This window comes from Antechinus flavipes, chromosome 1 (genome assembly GCF_016432865.1).
Source record: "Antechinus flavipes isolate AdamAnt ecotype Samford, QLD, Australia chromosome 1, AdamAnt_v2, whole genome shotgun sequence".
Classification (NCBI taxonomy): Eukaryota; Metazoa; Chordata; class Mammalia; order Dasyuromorphia; family Dasyuridae; genus Antechinus; species Antechinus flavipes.
The window spans coordinates 660,186,032-660,203,515 of record NC_067398.1 but is presented as its reverse complement, the minus strand read 5'-3'; the positions used below and the strand labels follow the sequence as shown (position 1 = coordinate 660,203,515).

At 41.7% G+C, this 17,484-nt stretch overlaps 1 protein-coding gene across 3 annotated transcripts in view; it reads left to right on the top strand.

Moving 5' to 3' along the window:
- KDM4B (lysine demethylase 4B) overlaps positions 1-16,266 on the top strand; it is a 282,960-nt gene extending 266,694 nt beyond the window's left edge. For all 3 annotated transcript variants that reach the window (XM_051971832.1, XM_051971833.1, XM_051971831.1), the window contains 4 exons: positions 96-260; positions 1,048-1,167; positions 12,175-12,267; positions 12,702-16,266. In XM_051971832.1, coding sequence (XP_051827792.1) covers positions 96-260; positions 1,048-1,167; positions 12,175-12,267; positions 12,702-12,887 — 564 coding nt within the window. In that variant the 3' untranslated portion in view covers positions 12,888-16,266. The remainder of the gene's footprint in view (positions 1-95; positions 261-1,047; positions 1,168-12,174; positions 12,268-12,701) is intronic.
- Positions 16,267-17,484: the final 1,218 nt, after the last annotated feature.

The window sequence follows — 17,484 nt, the reverse complement described above, 5'->3', positions numbered from 1 at the left end:
AGTGCTTCTTTGTATAAAAGATTTCCTTTTGTCTCAGCCTTCATCAGTGTCTATTTGGGTTATTGAGATGTTGACTTTCCTCTGTTTTTTTCTAGGTCCAGTTTCTAAGGGAAGTGTCTTTGGGCCAGACAGTTATCACAAAGAACCGCAATGGTCTCTATTATCGGTGCAAAGTAATCGGCACAACCACACAGACGTTCTATGAAGTGAACTTTGATGACGGTTCCTACAGTGACAACTTGTACCCAGAGAGCATTATTGTGAGCACCCTTGAGATGATTCAGGGGGTTTGTGAGGGTGTGGAGGGAAATGTTCTCTCATTATTTGATGAAAGAGAAGGCTATTAATAAGCGAAGAATCAGCTAGTAGTTGAGAAATCCAAGACTGGTGCCATGTGCCTCCCCCTTACCTCCCCTCCCCCCCCCCCCCGCCCCGCATACTGCATTCAGGAGTCTTGTACTTTACCTTGAGACATGCATGTTTTTGTACATGCAAACAGTTCCTTTGTTTTTACCCAAAATACAAGAGATATTATTTGTGATTACACAAGAGATAAAAAGGACTGTTCTACTGACAGCAGCTAGCCAAGGGCATGAACTGTTGATGATGTTGAGCTTGTCACCTGAGTCATAGCTCTTAATTCTTGGACCTGTCAGTCCTGTGAGCTAGAGGGGATGATAATATTTAATAATCTTTTCTAACTCCTCAATTTATTTTCTCATATATATGTCTATATCTATGTATAGTATCTATGTAATTCCTTCAGTAAATAAGCATTTATTTAGTTCCCAATTTACAAAAATCCTTGGGCTAGGCATTGTGAGAGATACAAAGATAAATACTACTTACTTCAAGTGAAGCTCTTCTTTTAAGAAAATGGCAGTTACTGTTCTCACCAGAATCATCTTGGCCACAATTGTAAGTGTTGGGTAGCATTAAATCTTGGGCACAAATGGATAGCAGTAGGGCAAAGATTTGTTTATACGTGGCTTTCCAATTTAGAAATACGTGTTCATTGCCTTTTAAACTGTATTGTTTCATCAACAGAGTAGAGATTGTCTCCAGCTGGGACCCCCTCCTGAAGGGGAGTTTGTTCAGCTCCGGTGGACTGATGGAAATATCTATAAAGCCAAGTTCATTTCAGCTGTGATCAGTCATATTTATCAGGTAAGAAGGAAGAAATTCCTGCATCTATCACAATCTCTCTTACTTGTCCCTAAGGAGGGCCAGGGAAGGGCATGAAGAATAGATAGAAAAAGAGTAGACAGTCTACTTTTGGAATATTAAGAAAATTTATTGACAATGGAGAATAATGACTAAGGGATTGTTTTTCAGCTGTCAAGAATAAACCTTTCATTAAAATACTCTTCCTTCATCGCAGCATGGAGCTGATGCTGGGCCACAGGACATAAGCTCTGGCAGCTTCTGCCAAGATGACAAATCTCAGGTAGTGATAGTGTGTCTCACACCTAAGGATTGGCCGAGCCCTGAAAAGCTCAACACCACAAAGCTGATCCCCAAATCATTTTTTCCTGTTTTGACACTTGTCATTCACTGCTAGTGGGGTCTGGATGATCTGCATTGATGGTCAGGAGCTTCTGTACCACTGAAATCATCAAGCTTTGAGACGTTAGAGTAAGGAGCAAAGAGCGGCCACCCAAGTCTCCATTGCCACCTATGCAGCCCCTCTGCGGCCTTCCTGTGGCTTGAGCATCAGCCCTTGGAACCGAGTCTAAAAGGAAGGTTGGGGTGGAGTGCCATGATGGTACTGGTGCTCTGATGGAGAGCATGCCTTGTCCTGTGGAAGATCTAAATTCATGACAGGACATAATGAGAAGGAACCCGCTCCCTAACAGAGAGACAAACAATTTCTTTGTCTTCTCTGATTAATGAGGGCAAATCCTGGTTCCTGCCTTGGAGTTGGGCCATCTGGCTCTTTAAGATGGATAAATCTTAATTCTTTATTCTTTTTCTTTCTGCCTGGGTTAAGTCCAAAGAACTTGGGAGTTAGCAGAGACAGAAACATCCACAGAATGGGATGGTTCACTTGTTACAATGTGATGATGAAGATAGTCATGTAGCAGCTGGGAAAGGAGCTTGGTAGGGACAGCTCCAAACAGTACACCATCCTGTGTAATTTGCATTTGATTCTGTGTAGTTTGCTCTTGTAATTAAGTTAATGTTGATTTATATTCTCTAAGCAAGGATTGTTGGGGATGGCATCTCTTTGGGGATTTAAAATTTGTAGTAGATGACAGTTCAGATGAAGAGCACTGATTTTTGTTGACATTTTACAATTTATAAATTACCCACTTTGATTTTGGTCAACAAATTGGGTACGTGGCCTTAAGAAAACACTTCCAAGTAGGAGGACATAAGAGTCAGAGAACCTGGGAAGTCTTTGTTTTCCCAGCAGCTAATTGTATATTCATGGGCAAACCACTGTAAGTCATCTGTGAAAAGAAGTTGGTCTCACTCTCTTAAGGATCTTTCTACTTGAGGTTGCATGTGATCTCCCAGTAAACTTTCTGTCTTCTCCCATGACCTAGCGTGGTCAGTGCCCGTGGTCAGTTGTGTTCTGTTATCCCTCTTCAGGTTATTATCTTCCTGTCTGTAATTTCCAACTGCGCTAGGTTGAGGAAGGGCCTTGAGGTCATGTAATATGAGAATCAGCTGAAGGGCTGGAGCATTTATCTCGTTGAAGAGAAAACATGGAGAGACATAGTAACTTTGTCCAAATATTTGAAGAGCAGGCTGTCATGTAGAAGAGATCAGAATCAAAAGGAGTGGAAAGAAATTGTCTCCCCCTCTGTAGACTTTCAGGTAGTAATTGGATGTTTGCTTTTTTTGGTGTATTGTAGGAGAAATTCTTTGATTTTGAATGGGGACTGTCAGGATGACCACTGCATTCTGTTCCAACTTAGAAATTCGATGTTTCTGTGATTTAGATTTGTTCTCTGAACATTTTCCAGGTTTTTAATGTCCCTCCTAAAACATGTCACTCTGAAATGAATCCAATATTTCATGTGAGCTAACCAAGTGAGAGTCCATGTTCTGGTCACTGGGGATACGGAGGCCAAAGTAAAAACAGGCCTGCCCCCAGGAAGTTTGCAGCCTAGCAAAAGAAATGATATTTACATATGTACAAATATGTACAAAATGGATACTTGGAATTCAGAATTCAGAAAAGGCATGGAGTAGAGCCAGGACAGAGGCCAAGAGAGGTGTGGGGTATGAAGTATCATGTTTGAGGCTAGAAAAGAAAGCTAGTAAAAATAAAAAAAATTAAAAAAAGAAAAGAAAGCTAGTTTGGCTGGACTGTTATGTGCATGCACTTAGGCTGAAGAGGTAGCTTGGGATCAGGCTGTAAGGATTTAAATGCTGAATTAAGGATATTTATATTTGAACTTAGAGGCAATAGAACCACTGGAGTTAATTGGCTAGGAATGTGACATGATTACTAGATTTTAGGAAAATCATGTTGGAAGCTCATATGAAGGGTAGCACTGTGAATCTGCACAGTTGGAGGGGTTGGGGAAGAAGTAAGGTGGAAAGCTTAGGGAACAGTGTACAAGCCGGTCACAGCAATGTGATATAATGGTAATGGGTAATTTAGTTGTTCAGATATCTGATAGAGCTCTCTCTTTGCAGAATCAGAGCAGCTAATTCTTTTTTTAACCAATAAGGGAAAATAAAATTCTCATAGAAGAAATGGTTACTGTGGGATGGTGCTGATGAGAACCTTTAAGAAGAAGTGACCACTACACCTTAGAATTTGACTTGAATGAGAAGAGGAAAGTTGGGCATCGATTGATGGGCATCCTAGATTTTGGTAGAGCCAGTTTCAGATGTCTGAGAGAAAGGATAAAAAAGATTCTGTGGCTTAAAAGTCTAAAGGAGATGGCATTCTAGGAGGTGTAAGAAATTTGCAGTAATGAAACTGAAAACACAAAAGGGAACTATCTAAAGAGAGAGGTATGTGGGGAATATTCTGACCACTTACAACACCAAATATATTCCTCTTAACTCCCTTACCTAGTGAACTATTTCTTAGAATGAATAAAACAAAAGAGAAGGAAAATGCATTTAATCAAAACCAAGAGATCAATCAAGTCTGACAGTATATGCAGTGCTCCCATTATATTTACCCAACTTTCAATTAACAGAAAAAATTGCTGCTTAGGGTAAATAGGGCAATAAAGGATTATGGAGAGAAATTAGAACTACTCATCTCTTTTTTGCTTTTCTTCTCTCTGTTGAGAAAATGTTCTTTAGGCTAGAAAGGACATGATAGAAATGTCTTTTTTGGGAATCTAATAGCCAACAGAATCAAGGATTAGTAAAAGTATCCAAAGTTACTCTTCTCAGTGATGATTATTCACCAGGCCCAGGAGAACTATATACTTAGAAATACAAAAAAAAAAAAAAAAATTAACTGGGCTTTGTGACTGTTGAGCCATTGTCAGAAATCTTTGAAAGACTGTAGAGAATGGAAAGAAGTATTGCAGAATTGGATAAAGAGCGAATACTGCCTCAATTTTCCAAAAAAGATAAAAGAATGAAGTCTGCAAGAATTTGAGTCTTGGTTAAGAGATAACTGACAAGTGTCTAGACATAATGGCTTCCTTACAAGGAGGTTATATCAGCCTAACTTCATATTCTTTTTTATAGGATTAGTCAGTTGGTAGATCAGATACAATTTGTAGGTAAAATTTACCCAGTTTCTTATTCTGTTCTTGTGGACAAGATGGAAAAACATATAGTGAATATCATTAACTGGATTGAGAATTGAATGAATGAATAGATCCAAAAAGTAGTTTTTAATGATTCCATATTGATTGAGAAGGTCTTTAGTGCAGTGCCCAAGGGATCTTGAGCAAAGATATAGTAGCATAATCTGCCAGATCTACACACTAGAAGCATATCAGCAGGCTAGAAAGTGGAGCCAAATCTAATGGGAATGAAATTTAATGGGAATAGGAGATAAAGCCTTATACATGGTTCTAAAAGAACACTTAGAAGGACATGGTTGGTATCCAGGTCTGCAGACATAAGAATTTCCTCCATTACCTTCAAGATTGAATATAAGGTACACTTGTTTTAACATATAATGCCTTCATAGCCTGATCCCACTCTGCCTTTCCAGACTTGTTGCGTGCACACAGCTGTCTGACCAAACTAGCTTTCCTTTCTAGTCTCACACATGGTATTCCATATCCCCGTTCTCTGCCTTTGTCCTGGCTGTCTTCCATTCCTGATCTGAACTTCCACATGAAGTATTTTTTGAATTCCCCCAATCATCTGGTATCTATCCCCATTGTGTCTGTATGTGAATATTGTCCCCCTTGGCTAGATCTTAAACTTCTTGAGGGCAGGGACTCTTTTTACTTTGTTCTTTGTAACCCTGATTCCTAAAACAGTACCTGGCACATAGTAAGCTTTTAATAAAATGTTGCTCTCTTCCCTTTTGCCTATCTTATTATTTTAAATAAGATTATATCTTTCCAGGGTCACATTCTAGTTAGGAGTCTCAACTCACCAAATATTAGTGATACCTATGAGGTCTCTAGTTCATCATGCTTATTATTCATATTTAATATACTTATATGGAGTTATGAGAAGCTTTGAGTTTTATTACCAACTCCTGTGAATTTCTAGATATCATTACTATTCTTCCTACATTGGAGCTACATTTTTTGGTACATAGTTTGGGTACATGTATTTAGGAAGTTTTTTTAGTCAAGTCTTCACCATTGGATTGGAGTGAGACTGCAATCTCAATCTCTCTCTCTCTCTCTCTCTCTCTCTTTCTTCCCTCCTCTCTTCTCTTCTCTCCTCCTTCCTCTCTTCCTCCTCCCTCCTCTCTCCTCCCTTCTTTAAGATGGATACATATACACACCTTTAATCAAAACTCCCATTGCCTCAATGTCAGCTATCAGCCAGATGTTAAGAGAAAAACAGTCAGATTAAACTAATTCACAGACACTAAAGTGTGTATGGCTGATGGGTTTAGTGTGCCCAAGATCTATTTGCATTTTAAAAGATCTTGTTAAGCAACTGAATTTCTAGTTGGTATTATCTTTGTGAGATATTTTTAGAAAAGGGATTTTTCCCAGAAACGCACCTTCTCCTTTTTGTTGTAGAAGTTTCAGGCTACATATTAACATGGTGTATATAATCTCAGTTTTGCTTAATTGTTTTTTTCCTAGTTATCCTCAGGTTAGGGGTGTGGGTAGTGGGTAACAGAGCCAGAAGTAATTGTACTTTGTGGTCTATGAAGTCCCTTCCAACTTTAAAAATCCTTCATTCCTAAACTGGGTCTTTTCATTGGATCCTCAGGAGAAATCATTCCTAAAGAATCTAGAATTGAACACTTGGAAGGAACCTTATAGAACACCTTAATAATCAAAGAGAGGAAGCCCATCCTCTCTTGGCTCTGGGCACTGGTCATCTTGGAATCCTCACACTTTGAATCCCATATTCAGGCTTCCCCTTGGAGTGACCATTGTCTGTAGGATTACCCATTTGTTTCATTTGCCCTTAGAGGATTGGTTGGTTTTTCTGAATTTGAAATTTTGTTTCATTCATTAAACGTAAGTGATTTCTCTTAAGTTGGGAAGATTCTTGTGCCTGTCTCCTATGATCCTTTATAATTTTGCATTCTTTAAAATTTTTTTTCCTTGAGAAAACTGGTGCCAGGAAGTATGCTTCTTTTTTTTTTTTTTTGTCCTCCCCTTAGAAAAAATGTAAGCTACTTTAGTCTGTTTTTGTGGAACTCTTTTTCTGTTTTTTTTTTTTTTTTTCCTTGAGTAAGTGAGGAGTTTTGGTATAGTTTGTATTACTTGCCAAGCAACTCATGGTAAGAAATGTCTCCCAGACAATTAATAGATGGTAGTCTTCAGGTGTGTTTTGGGCTATTCTGAGCATGACGGATCTGGGGAATGAAAATGAGCATGACAGATCTGGGGAATGAAAATCACACCAAAATCTTGAAGCTGAATATTTATTTGTGTTTTGTCATAGGCCTGGTGTTGGTGCTCCTTCAACAAGAAAAGTCTTGAGTTGGGGTTGGTAATGGTGTGGAACCCTAGCCTCTTCTGGCCCAGAGTGGGCCCATGGAGGAGAGTTCACTTCTGTTAGCTATATTGGCCTTTCTGGAGGAAAAGCAAAGAATCTGGGCTAGACAAAAACCTGTTTAGGGGAAAAGTTGGAAATGGATGATCACACTAATGAATAGTGCAGTGTAGTATACCTCTGCCAGAAGGTCTAGTTCTGTACCCTTAGGTTCCCTCCAGAGCTTTTATTTCCTGTCTGTAGTATGGAGATAATGTGCCATTTATTTTCCAGTATCATTGTGAAGAAAGCACTTGGTCATCCATTTTGTCCTCTCTAAAGATGAAGTAAATATTCAAGTTCCCCCAGGTGGTAGCGCCTGATTTGTGGGCTATAACTCATAGGTATTCCAGCTGATTGCAGATAAAGACTGGTCACACTCTTTGTTTTGCTTTTTTATACCTTTTTATCTTTTTACAATAGAGTAAAAAAGGACCAGGTTTGGAATCAGAGGACCTGGGTTCACTTTGTGACTCTTCCCTCTCTAGGTTCTAATTTTGTGCAGGGCACTCAGCCATAGTCAGACACGCTGTAACTCACCTTTAAGATAGTGATTCTCTTTTTGGTCATTTTGGTCCTCTTTGAGAATGAAGGACAGCAACCAACCAATCAGAAGCCCATCAGAGAAATACTGCCACCCTTCTGCTTGACCATAGGAATCTGCTTCATTCCACTATAATTTTAAGAATCCTAATATTCAATAATTCAATAAGTAAATATTTACTTTTATGAACAAGTATGTATACATATATGTGATTAGGTATATGATATAATTGTATTAATATATTATTCTTTAATAATTAAATAATAAATAATTCTATAATTAAACCGGGATTAAGAATCTTTCTATAATGATTTACCAGGTGCTAACCTTGTTTTTTTGATGTCCTGGAGTGAATGTAGGAATTTCATGTTTCTGTAGGTGGGGGAGAAGTAAAGAAGATTCAAAGAGTAGCCCAGAGCCAGTTTTGATAATTGGGGGCTGCAAAGTATTGTGAGAAGAACACTGGCTTTGGGAGTATAAGAAGGCTGAGTAGCAGCTCAGCCATCAGTTAGTTGTGAGATCTTAGGTAGATTACCGTCCCTCTCTGCCTTTCATTTGTTTAAATTGACAGAGTTCAACTAGGTTACCCCTAAGCACCCTCCCAGCTCCCACATTCTGTGTTATCTAATAAACTTTCCCTTGGTTAAAAGTGTGGCCAGTGAGTGACAAACACTTGTGTAGTTGATGAATTCCAGTTAGGCTCAATTTGTTCCAAGGAGAGGAGGAAACAGCAGTAGCTGCCACTCGTGGATATGGCTTATGGCCTGGCCCCGTAGGACTCTTTCCAGGCTGTCCATCCCATCCCACACACCCTAGCTCAGAAGAGCTAGTACCCACTATAATTGTAAGGACCACATTGAGTTATCCCTTCTTTTGCCATTTTGTCACTGATAGTGGTATTCACTATCATAGTTTGGTGACAGTAGCACTTCTGAATGTTTGCTATGGTTCAGATTTCTTTCCCATTAATTTCTATAATCTATTCAAACTGATCTAGACTTATCCCTTTCCTAGAGCATGCTCTGTACATTTTTTTCTTATTTTTAGTCCCCTCATCCCGTAGGCCTGTACTTGACCTTCTGAATTCCTATCTGTCCTTTAAAGCCCAACTAAACTACTTCCTATGTGAGTCCTTCTGCATGCGCTTATACACCCTCCAGTTAATAACAAGTACACTTGTCATGTAAAACTATATTACAGCTACTTCTGATTCTGTTTTGTCTACCATAGGAGCTCTATGAAAATAAATATTCTTCTCTATACCGTCTGTGTCTCCCAGCAACTAAACAGAGCCATCCCTGTTCTTTAGGGGAACAGTTCAGTTACACACACATTTATTGAATTCAGTTACACACACATTTATTGAATTCTTGCTATATGTAATGCCTTGTGCTATGAACTCTTGAGACACAAAATAGTCAATTAAATTTGCTTCCTTCCCTCTTGGCATTTACAGTATCCCAGAAACTACAAGGCAAGTATGTAAATATTGGGAGCAGGCAGACAGGATTTGCAAGTGCAATACTGAAGGCAAATAGTGTTAAGGGAGTTGCCTGGGGCACCTGTTTAGTGTCTGAACTGAGATTGGAATTCTGAAAAATGAGTCTTCTTGACTTCAGAACTGGCACCATAACCACTGTGCTACTTCATATTGTCTCCCCCACAAGACTATGAGCCCTTTGAGAACAGAAATTAGCTTTTTTTTTTTTTTCATTTTTGTGGGGTTTTTTGGCCTGCCTTTGTATTCTTGGCAGTTAGCATAGTGTTTGGCACTTATTAGTTACTTGTTATTATTAATAATTTTCATAATTACCATTAGCATGCACAAGGAATGAGCTCAAAAGAAGGTATTACAGTGCATTACATAGAACCGCCTTTCTCTAAGCAGAAGAATTCATTTCCCTAAATTGAAGGATTCTGATGACTTTGAGGTAGAATTATTTTCCACTCTTTATTTTTGAAATAAGCATCTCTTTTCTATTCCCAGATACATAATTCATGTTCTAATCAGTGATCAGGGAAAGCAGTTGGGAGCATGAAACTATTTAACACCCCAGGTCTTTACACCTGACTGATTATTCCACCATTTGCTAAAATAAAAACATATTTTGGTAACTGAAATTGTTTAATTTGGGTGAAAATGTTCCATTTAAATGGGAGAAATCACTGACTAGTGCAAGAGTGATCACCTTGTGATAGAAGATAAGAAAGAAATTTTGTTTTTTCCCTCATTTCTATTTAAAATAGCAACTTAGAGATTTTTAAAGTGTGAACATTAGATTTTATAAAAATTACAGTCTCTAAGATCACTTTTATTTTTGACTGAACATCAGATGTAAAACCATTGTCTTAGATATGGGAAAACTCAGATCCAGAGAAAAGTGACTGGCCCAGCGTCATCCTTAATCAATAGCAAAGCAGAGATAAGAACCTTGTTCTTCCCATCATTAGTCCAGTGATGCATGATCCACATGACACAAGTTCAGATACTTTCAGTCACTAGGGCAGTGCCAGGAATCCCAATACAGCCAGTTGTAAACACTCAGATATTTGATTTTGACTTGTTGATGTCTGCCTAATTACCCTGAAAGATTTTATGATGGGATAAAATGTCCTTTCAGGCTGACAAGCTGTTTTTATTAAATGTCAGTAGGAACTAACCTGGACTGCTATATCCTAGGGATCTTTTGAATCTGTTCTCTTGAGTCACTGTAGCATTCCAAAACTGATCACCCCTCTGCAAATCCAATAAGGAGTAGTATTTGCAATCTTGAATTCTACCTCTGCCATGATAGACCTCTCTGCCTTGCCATTTCAAATTTTAATGACAGAAATGATACCTACTAAGTGTCTCCTCTCTAAATAAGCATAACCATTTATAAACCAATTCTTTGTTTCTTCCTGTTTTTCCTTCAACTTTTATGGAGAATGTGCTCCAACTTGTCAATGTCATTAAAAACTTTGTTGTAGCTGTCCTGAAGACAAAGAGGCAGGCTGAATTAGGCTGACACTGATGCACACTATGGACTGAAAGAGTTTGGGCCAATGCAGTCTTTTGACTCTCAGCAGCTATCATCACAACCACCACATAGTCTTAATACTAGGCACCACACAGCCCTCTTTATAGTGGCAAGAAACTGGAAACTGAGTGGATGCCCATCAATTAGAGACTAGCTGAATAAGTTGTGGTATATGAATATTATGGAATATTATTGTTCTGTAAGAAATGACCAACAGAATGATTTCAGAGAGGCCTGGAGAGAGTTACATGAACTATGCTGAGTGTAATGAGCAGAACCAGGAGATCATTATACATGGCAACAATAAGACTGTATGATCAATTCTGATGGATGTGGCTCTTTTCAACAATGAGATGATTCAGGCCAGTTCCAATTGTTCAGTGATGAAGAGAAACATCTACACCCAGAGAGATGCCTGTGGGAGAGTGCGGACCACAATATAGCATTTTCACTCTTTCTGTTGCTGTTTGCTTACATTTTGTTTTCTTTCTCAGTTTTTTTTCCCTTCTTGATCCAATTTTTCTTGTGCACTAAGATAATTGTGTGAATATGTATGCCTGTATTAGATTTAACATATAACTTTAACATATTTAATATCTATTGGACTACCTGCCATTTAGGGAAGGGAGTGAAGGGAAGGAGGGGAACATTTGGAACAGAAGGTTTTGCAAGGGTCAATGTTGAAAAATTATCCATGCATATGTCTTGTAAATAAAAAGCTTTAATTTAAAAAAAAAATGCTAGGCACCATCCTAGAAAGAGCATAGAGGCAGATCATTTGTCAAAGGATGGCTCCATATTAGCACTACTTAAAGATGGCAGGGAGATGGTCACCCTTTTTCAAAAGTTTGTGGGAATAAGAAGGCACAGATTTATATATAATTTAAAGCTGGATGGAGTCTTCAGAGACCCTTTTAGTCTGATTCTGTTATTGTATAAATGGAAATACTGAATTTCAAACAGATCATATAGACAAGTTGATAAGTAGATCTCAGGGCTCTGATCAGTGCTTCAACCTCAGGCCCTTCTACTAAATTTTGCCCCCTTGTCCCCTGTCCTCCCACTTTAGTAGAGGGATTTGAGGTTGAAGCACTGATCATAGAAACACTGAGGTAGCCAGAAGGAACTTTACTGCCCTGCAGTTTCTTTTATGGTCAGTACGGAATTAATCTGTGAAGTGAGTCTCTCTGCTGCTCAGGTATCTGGATTCCTGAGTATACACAAATAAGGGAAGATGAGCTGCTCCCTCAGCTGGGTATCAAATTCCAGCCACTCTACGGGGACATGATTCTGCTGGTTGACCCAGGGGCTATGATTGCATCCCTGCTTAAGGGCGAGACATGCAGACTAGGGTCAGTTTCATTCATTCAACAAATGTTAGGTCTCTGCTATGTTCAAAGCATTCGGTCAGACTCTGGGAGGAGGAAGGAAGTTTAGCTGAGACATGGCCCCTTTAGTCTGATAACATCCAGTGTTTTTTTTCTGCTTCCATTGTAGGTGGAGTTTGAAGATGGTTCCCAACTCATGGTGAAGCGGGGTGACATTTACACCCTCGAGGAGGAACTCCCCAAGAGAGTCAAATCAAGACTGGTGGGTAACCCAGAGGCAGAAGCAAAGAGCATGGCTGCTTTTTAAAAGTGGCCTCGTTGGGTTTGGGAAAAGCTAAGCTTTGTGCTTAATTCCTAGTTTTACAGAGTGAGCAGTATAGAAGATTAAAAGACAGTCAGAATTCAGGATGCTCATGTCCATCTAGGAAAAAGTCCTTTGAGTGGGAAGCAGAAAGTAAGGGAGAAGGTGTGGGGAGGGTCTGCCTGATGACTCTGAGCCTGAAATCCCTGAATTTGAGGACTAGAGTCCGAGTTTTGCCACAGCTATGGGAGGAGCTCCAAATTGTCCCTTTGTCTAAGTTGAAGGCCAGTGGGTCCTGGCCACCAGCCCTCGGGGCACGGGTATGTCAGCCCCTCTGGAAACAGGGGTCCCCATTGGGCTCTTCTCTAATGCAGCCGTGTTTCCTGTCTCTGCAGTCCCTCAGCACTGGTGCTCCACAAGAGAGAGTATCCTCAGGAGAGGAGGCCAAGGCAGCAAAGCGCCCGAGAGTGGGCAACGCCCGAAACTCTGAGGACTATGGACAGAATCCTGATTACCTGGCCTTCATGGAGAGCCTCCTGCAGTCACAATACCAGCCTGGAGCCCAGAGCCACATGTTTTAGTACAAACACAATTTTAGAACCAACATCTCGTGACCTCCCCTACCCCCACCCTGACCCCCTTTGACCCCAGCAAAGCACCCAGGCAACTGTGGAACAAGTGGACAGCCCTCTCCCTTCCCCTTTCCCCTCCCCCCTGCAATAACTTGCTGTGAATTCCTTTCATCTACATTTAATTTTGACCATCTGAGAGACTTGTCTGGCCACAGGCTACCTCGACTCTGCTGAACACACTGCTGACGGTCATAGGAAAGGAAGCAATGGTAACCTCTCAGATTGCGTGTCACCTGGAGGCTTTAGAAGAGCTTGTACTCCCGGAGCCCATGGATGCCTGGCTCTTGTCTTAGGCTAGGAAGGGTTAAACGTTACATTACAAAAGCAAAAACTACTCAGATTTTTAAACCATGTAAAAGCTCTCATCTTGAAAAGGTGCTATTTCACTGACTACTGAAGCAGCCTTTGGAATTGTGATTTCTGTATATAAATCACCTTTGTGAAGTTCTTTCTATAAATACTTATTGTTAAAAAAAATATAAGAAAAAAACGGAAAAAGAAGGAAAGAAAAAAAAAAATCCCCAAACTGGTTTTCTAGATTTGTGGCTTTAAAAAAAATTGTTCTTTTCCCCACAAACCGAAATGGGATTTGAGTAACACTGAATACGAGGGAGAGAAAAACATCTCATTCATTTTCTTTTGTTGTTGTTTTAAAATATTATTTGTATATTGAGTGGGCAGGGAATGTGTTTCAGCTGGAGTGTCTTGGAAGTTGAGGGTGTTTGTGTTCTGAGCAGCCCATTTGCGTGTTTCTGGTACTGCTCCCTCTCCCAGTGGCTGTGCTGAGGCTTGTCAGTCATTCAGGTGGGGCTGCAGGTAGGCTTGGGGAAAGGAGGGGAGGGCGTGCTATACCTTTGCCCTGCTCCAGGTCGGGGGGCTTGCTCCCCAGGGCTCCAGGCCCCACCAAGGCTTCTCCCCTCGATATTCTTAGAAGAGGAAGGTTGAGAGCTCTGCTCGGGCACAGGTCCTGGGAGTGTGGGGACCCTGGATGTGTTTGCCACTGCCCGGTCCCGGCAAGCGGGGTGTGTGGCCAGCATCTCGGTGCGTGTCTGGCCAAATAAGTACTTTGTCTTCTGGTTTGCTTGATCTTTTGCTTCTTACTGTTGTGAGAACCATTCCATAACTGAAGTCCCAGAGGTATATACGTGTGTTTGATTAAAGAAGAAATCCCCCGACCCTTTTGTGGCTGCAGAAGAGATACCCCTGTAGGTCACCCTCGTAAGGGATGCTGGAGGCAGGCCTGGATCTTTTTGGTGTGCTGGGCAGGTGGCCGAGGTGTGTTTGGTGGTCTCCGTTCATTAATAACTAGCGGAAACTCGTTTGGGGGGTTTTGTTTCAAGCCACAAAAGATGTCTCCTCCTTCCCCCACAGCTGAGCCAGGTGGCTAAGCAGCTAAGAGATGATCTGAAACTGGGGAAGGAGAGACAGGGAGAGAGGACTGGACTTGAGGTCAGGGGGCTGCCCCTGGGTGCCGTGACAGTGTTTTGGGCTCCCTGGGGACTCCTGGGAAGAGGCTCCTCTGTGCGAGGTTAGCCATATGTTTACACTGACTCCTGGTAAGCCTGGTCAGAAAGGCCGGCCTACGGGTGAGGCCAGGGAGCCCTCCGGGGTGGTGCTGCCCCGGGCACCGGCTCCTCCGGGTGGGGGCAGGGGCTGAGCTGTTGGTTTCAGCCTCAGGTGAAGCCGTATCTTTTTTTAATCTTAGATTGAAGAGAGAAAATGTACTTTCATTTGTTGTTTTGGAGAAAGTGAGCAGAGCTGAGGTCAAGCCTCACTTTATCTGGCTGTGTAATCTGAGGGGTTTCCTGCCATTCACAAGAAAGTGATTTAAAGAATAGTCTGCATGTATTTTTTAAAGATGTTTTAACAGTTGATAGGCTGGAGAGAGCACTATTTAAAACAGAAAGTGAGAGAACATTGACATCTGAGAACTCTTGCTGTGGAAAGGGAAAAGTGAGGGCTGGGGAGGAGGGATGGGCAGTGGGGACCTTGAGTTGTGGGGATCTCCTTCGTGTAGCAGTCCTGGCTGAAACAGCACCTTTCCTAGATTCTATTCTAGTCCCTTTTAAAGATGACGCTTTATGTTGTCAGAAGGAGCAGCCTCGTATTCTCCAGGGGCCATATTCAAGGAGTGCTTGTTCGGAATGTTACTCTGGACTCTAGAAGTTAGACTGACTGACCCCTGGATGAGGCTGCTCTTCCCTGCCCAATACACACACACACACACACACACTCCCCTGCCTTCCAGGTTTGGGCTGTGGGGAATGACGTGTGCTATAGTGGCCACAGTATTCGGGGAAATGCACATTTTGTTTTCCCAACCAAAAATATTTGCAAGTATCTTACATACTACAAAATTCCAGGCTGCTTATTATTTTATTTCTGAGACGTGCCTTTGGTGTTTTAGGTGGCAAGAGGACAGATAATCTAGTCCCTCTTTAATGGTGGTGTGCTTTATAATTCTCTCTGAAGGAGACTGACAATTTGGCAAAGAGCAAAAGGCCCATCCATCTGAGTATGCACAGCATGGACGTGTAGGAAATGTGTCTTGAGATGAAAAAATTGACCCAGTGCTTAAAAGCTTGTGTGAGGACTTCCAAGAGAAACCGCTTAGGACCCCAGGCTCAGACCCTGGAAGAAGATGTAGACATTTTCCAGGCTGGCCGTCTCCCTCGTCCGAGGCCCCGAGGGGTTTGGTGACCATTCGGCGGGGCAGGGAGTAAGCAGCAAAGCCAGCATTCCAGCCAAGATGTCCACCATGCGTGGCCACCCCGGCAGCAGGCAGGCGGCATCCCAGGCGTGGGGCTCAGATCAGGCCGCCCCTACACCTTGTAGATGGCCGGGGAGCGGGTCTGGGGCTCAGAGAGCACAAGTGGTAGTCATGTCCGGAGTTGGAGGAGAAAACAGAGCAGAGGATCATCTCGCTTGTGCTGTTGCTCACTCGTCCCCTTTCATCCACGCTCCGGTCGGCCCGCCGGCTGTTCCGGGCTACGCAGAACGAGGCATCCCATCTTCTGTCTTGGTGCCTTTGCCGGGTTGTCCCCCACACCTGGAATGCACACCCTCCTGCCCCGAGCTCGTGGAAAGCTCAGCTCAGGTGCCGCCTCCTTTGGCAAGTCTTTCCTGATCCCCCAGGTGTTAGTTCCCTCTGCCTCCTGAAATTACTTTGTATTTACTTACCTGTACATGTTGTATCTCCCCAATAGAATGTAAGCTCCTTGAGGGCAGGGACTGTTTGGTTTTTGTCTTTGTATCCGGAGTGCCTGGCCCAGTGCCTGGCACATCTTAGGCACTTAATAAAAGTTGTTGAATTGTTGAATCCCTCACACTTCGGGAGTAAGTGTGAATCTTTTCTTCCACCTCTGCCGCCCTGGCCCATCCCCAGTCCCGGGGCCTCTTAGGCACCCCACGGTCCAGTTCGCTTGGGATTCCTGGGATGACTTCCGTTTTAGTCCTGTTGTCGCTGGGATTCACATCCAGTTCTTGCTCCAAGTCCAGTGTTCTTTCTAACATACCACAGCCGGCCATCCCGATTTTGTTTTTGATTTTTCTTGCCTTCACAATGTGTTTTACATACAAGAAGAGAGGATCAGTTATGTGACTAAGCAAATTCTCCTCAGTTTCCTCATTTGTGAAATAGGAAGAATATTACCTTCCCTTAGGAGAATCAAAGAAGGAAAAAAAGAACTTAGAAAAATAAGAAGGGCTGTGAAGATAATGATGGCAACTCATAGTTATAAAGCACTTGGAGGTTTCCAAAGCTTTTTATATGCATTTGACCCTCACCAGAGCTATGTGAATTAGGTACTGCTATTTATCCCCATTTTATAGATGAGGAAATTGACAGAGAGATGAAATGACTTGCCTAGAGGTACACAGCTATTAAGTATTCACGCCCAGATCCTGACTCTCCTTGGAGTTGGTTATCCAATGGGAACCTTTTGCCATATGGATCTGTGTAGGAAGTCCTAGAATAGTGATACAAAATACACAGTCTGCACTCCCAAATGTACCTGAATCAGATTAAGATGTAATTGGGAAATATTTCTAGCTGGTAAGAAATTCAGTAAAAAAAGCTAATATATCTTGGGAGGATTCAGAGATTTTTTTTTTCTTTTGGATCTCTGGGAAATACTTAACAAGACACAAAAATGCAATAAAAGTGAGATTTTAAAACCAAGTCTCTCTGTGGCTGAGAAGGTTTTTTATATAGGATCTATTTGAATATAATATCACTGAACAAAGAGCCCTGTATCCTATCTGGCCGACCCAGTCACTGACTCCAAATCAGAGTTGAGGCTTGTGTTTTAGAGAAACAAAACCCATTTCTGTTTGGAGGCGGTGTTTAACAAGCCATATTCATGATGAAACAAAGCCTTCCAGGATAAAACGCTGTTTGCTCTTCAGGAGAGCATGTAACCAGTGGCCAGACTCCCTAACCCGACATGAGACAAATCCTTTCAGCCTTCACTGATGATTCTGGCGACATTAGCAGGAGAGAGTTCAGCCGGCTGTTTATTTTCAGTGTGTGGGGGCTGACAGATGC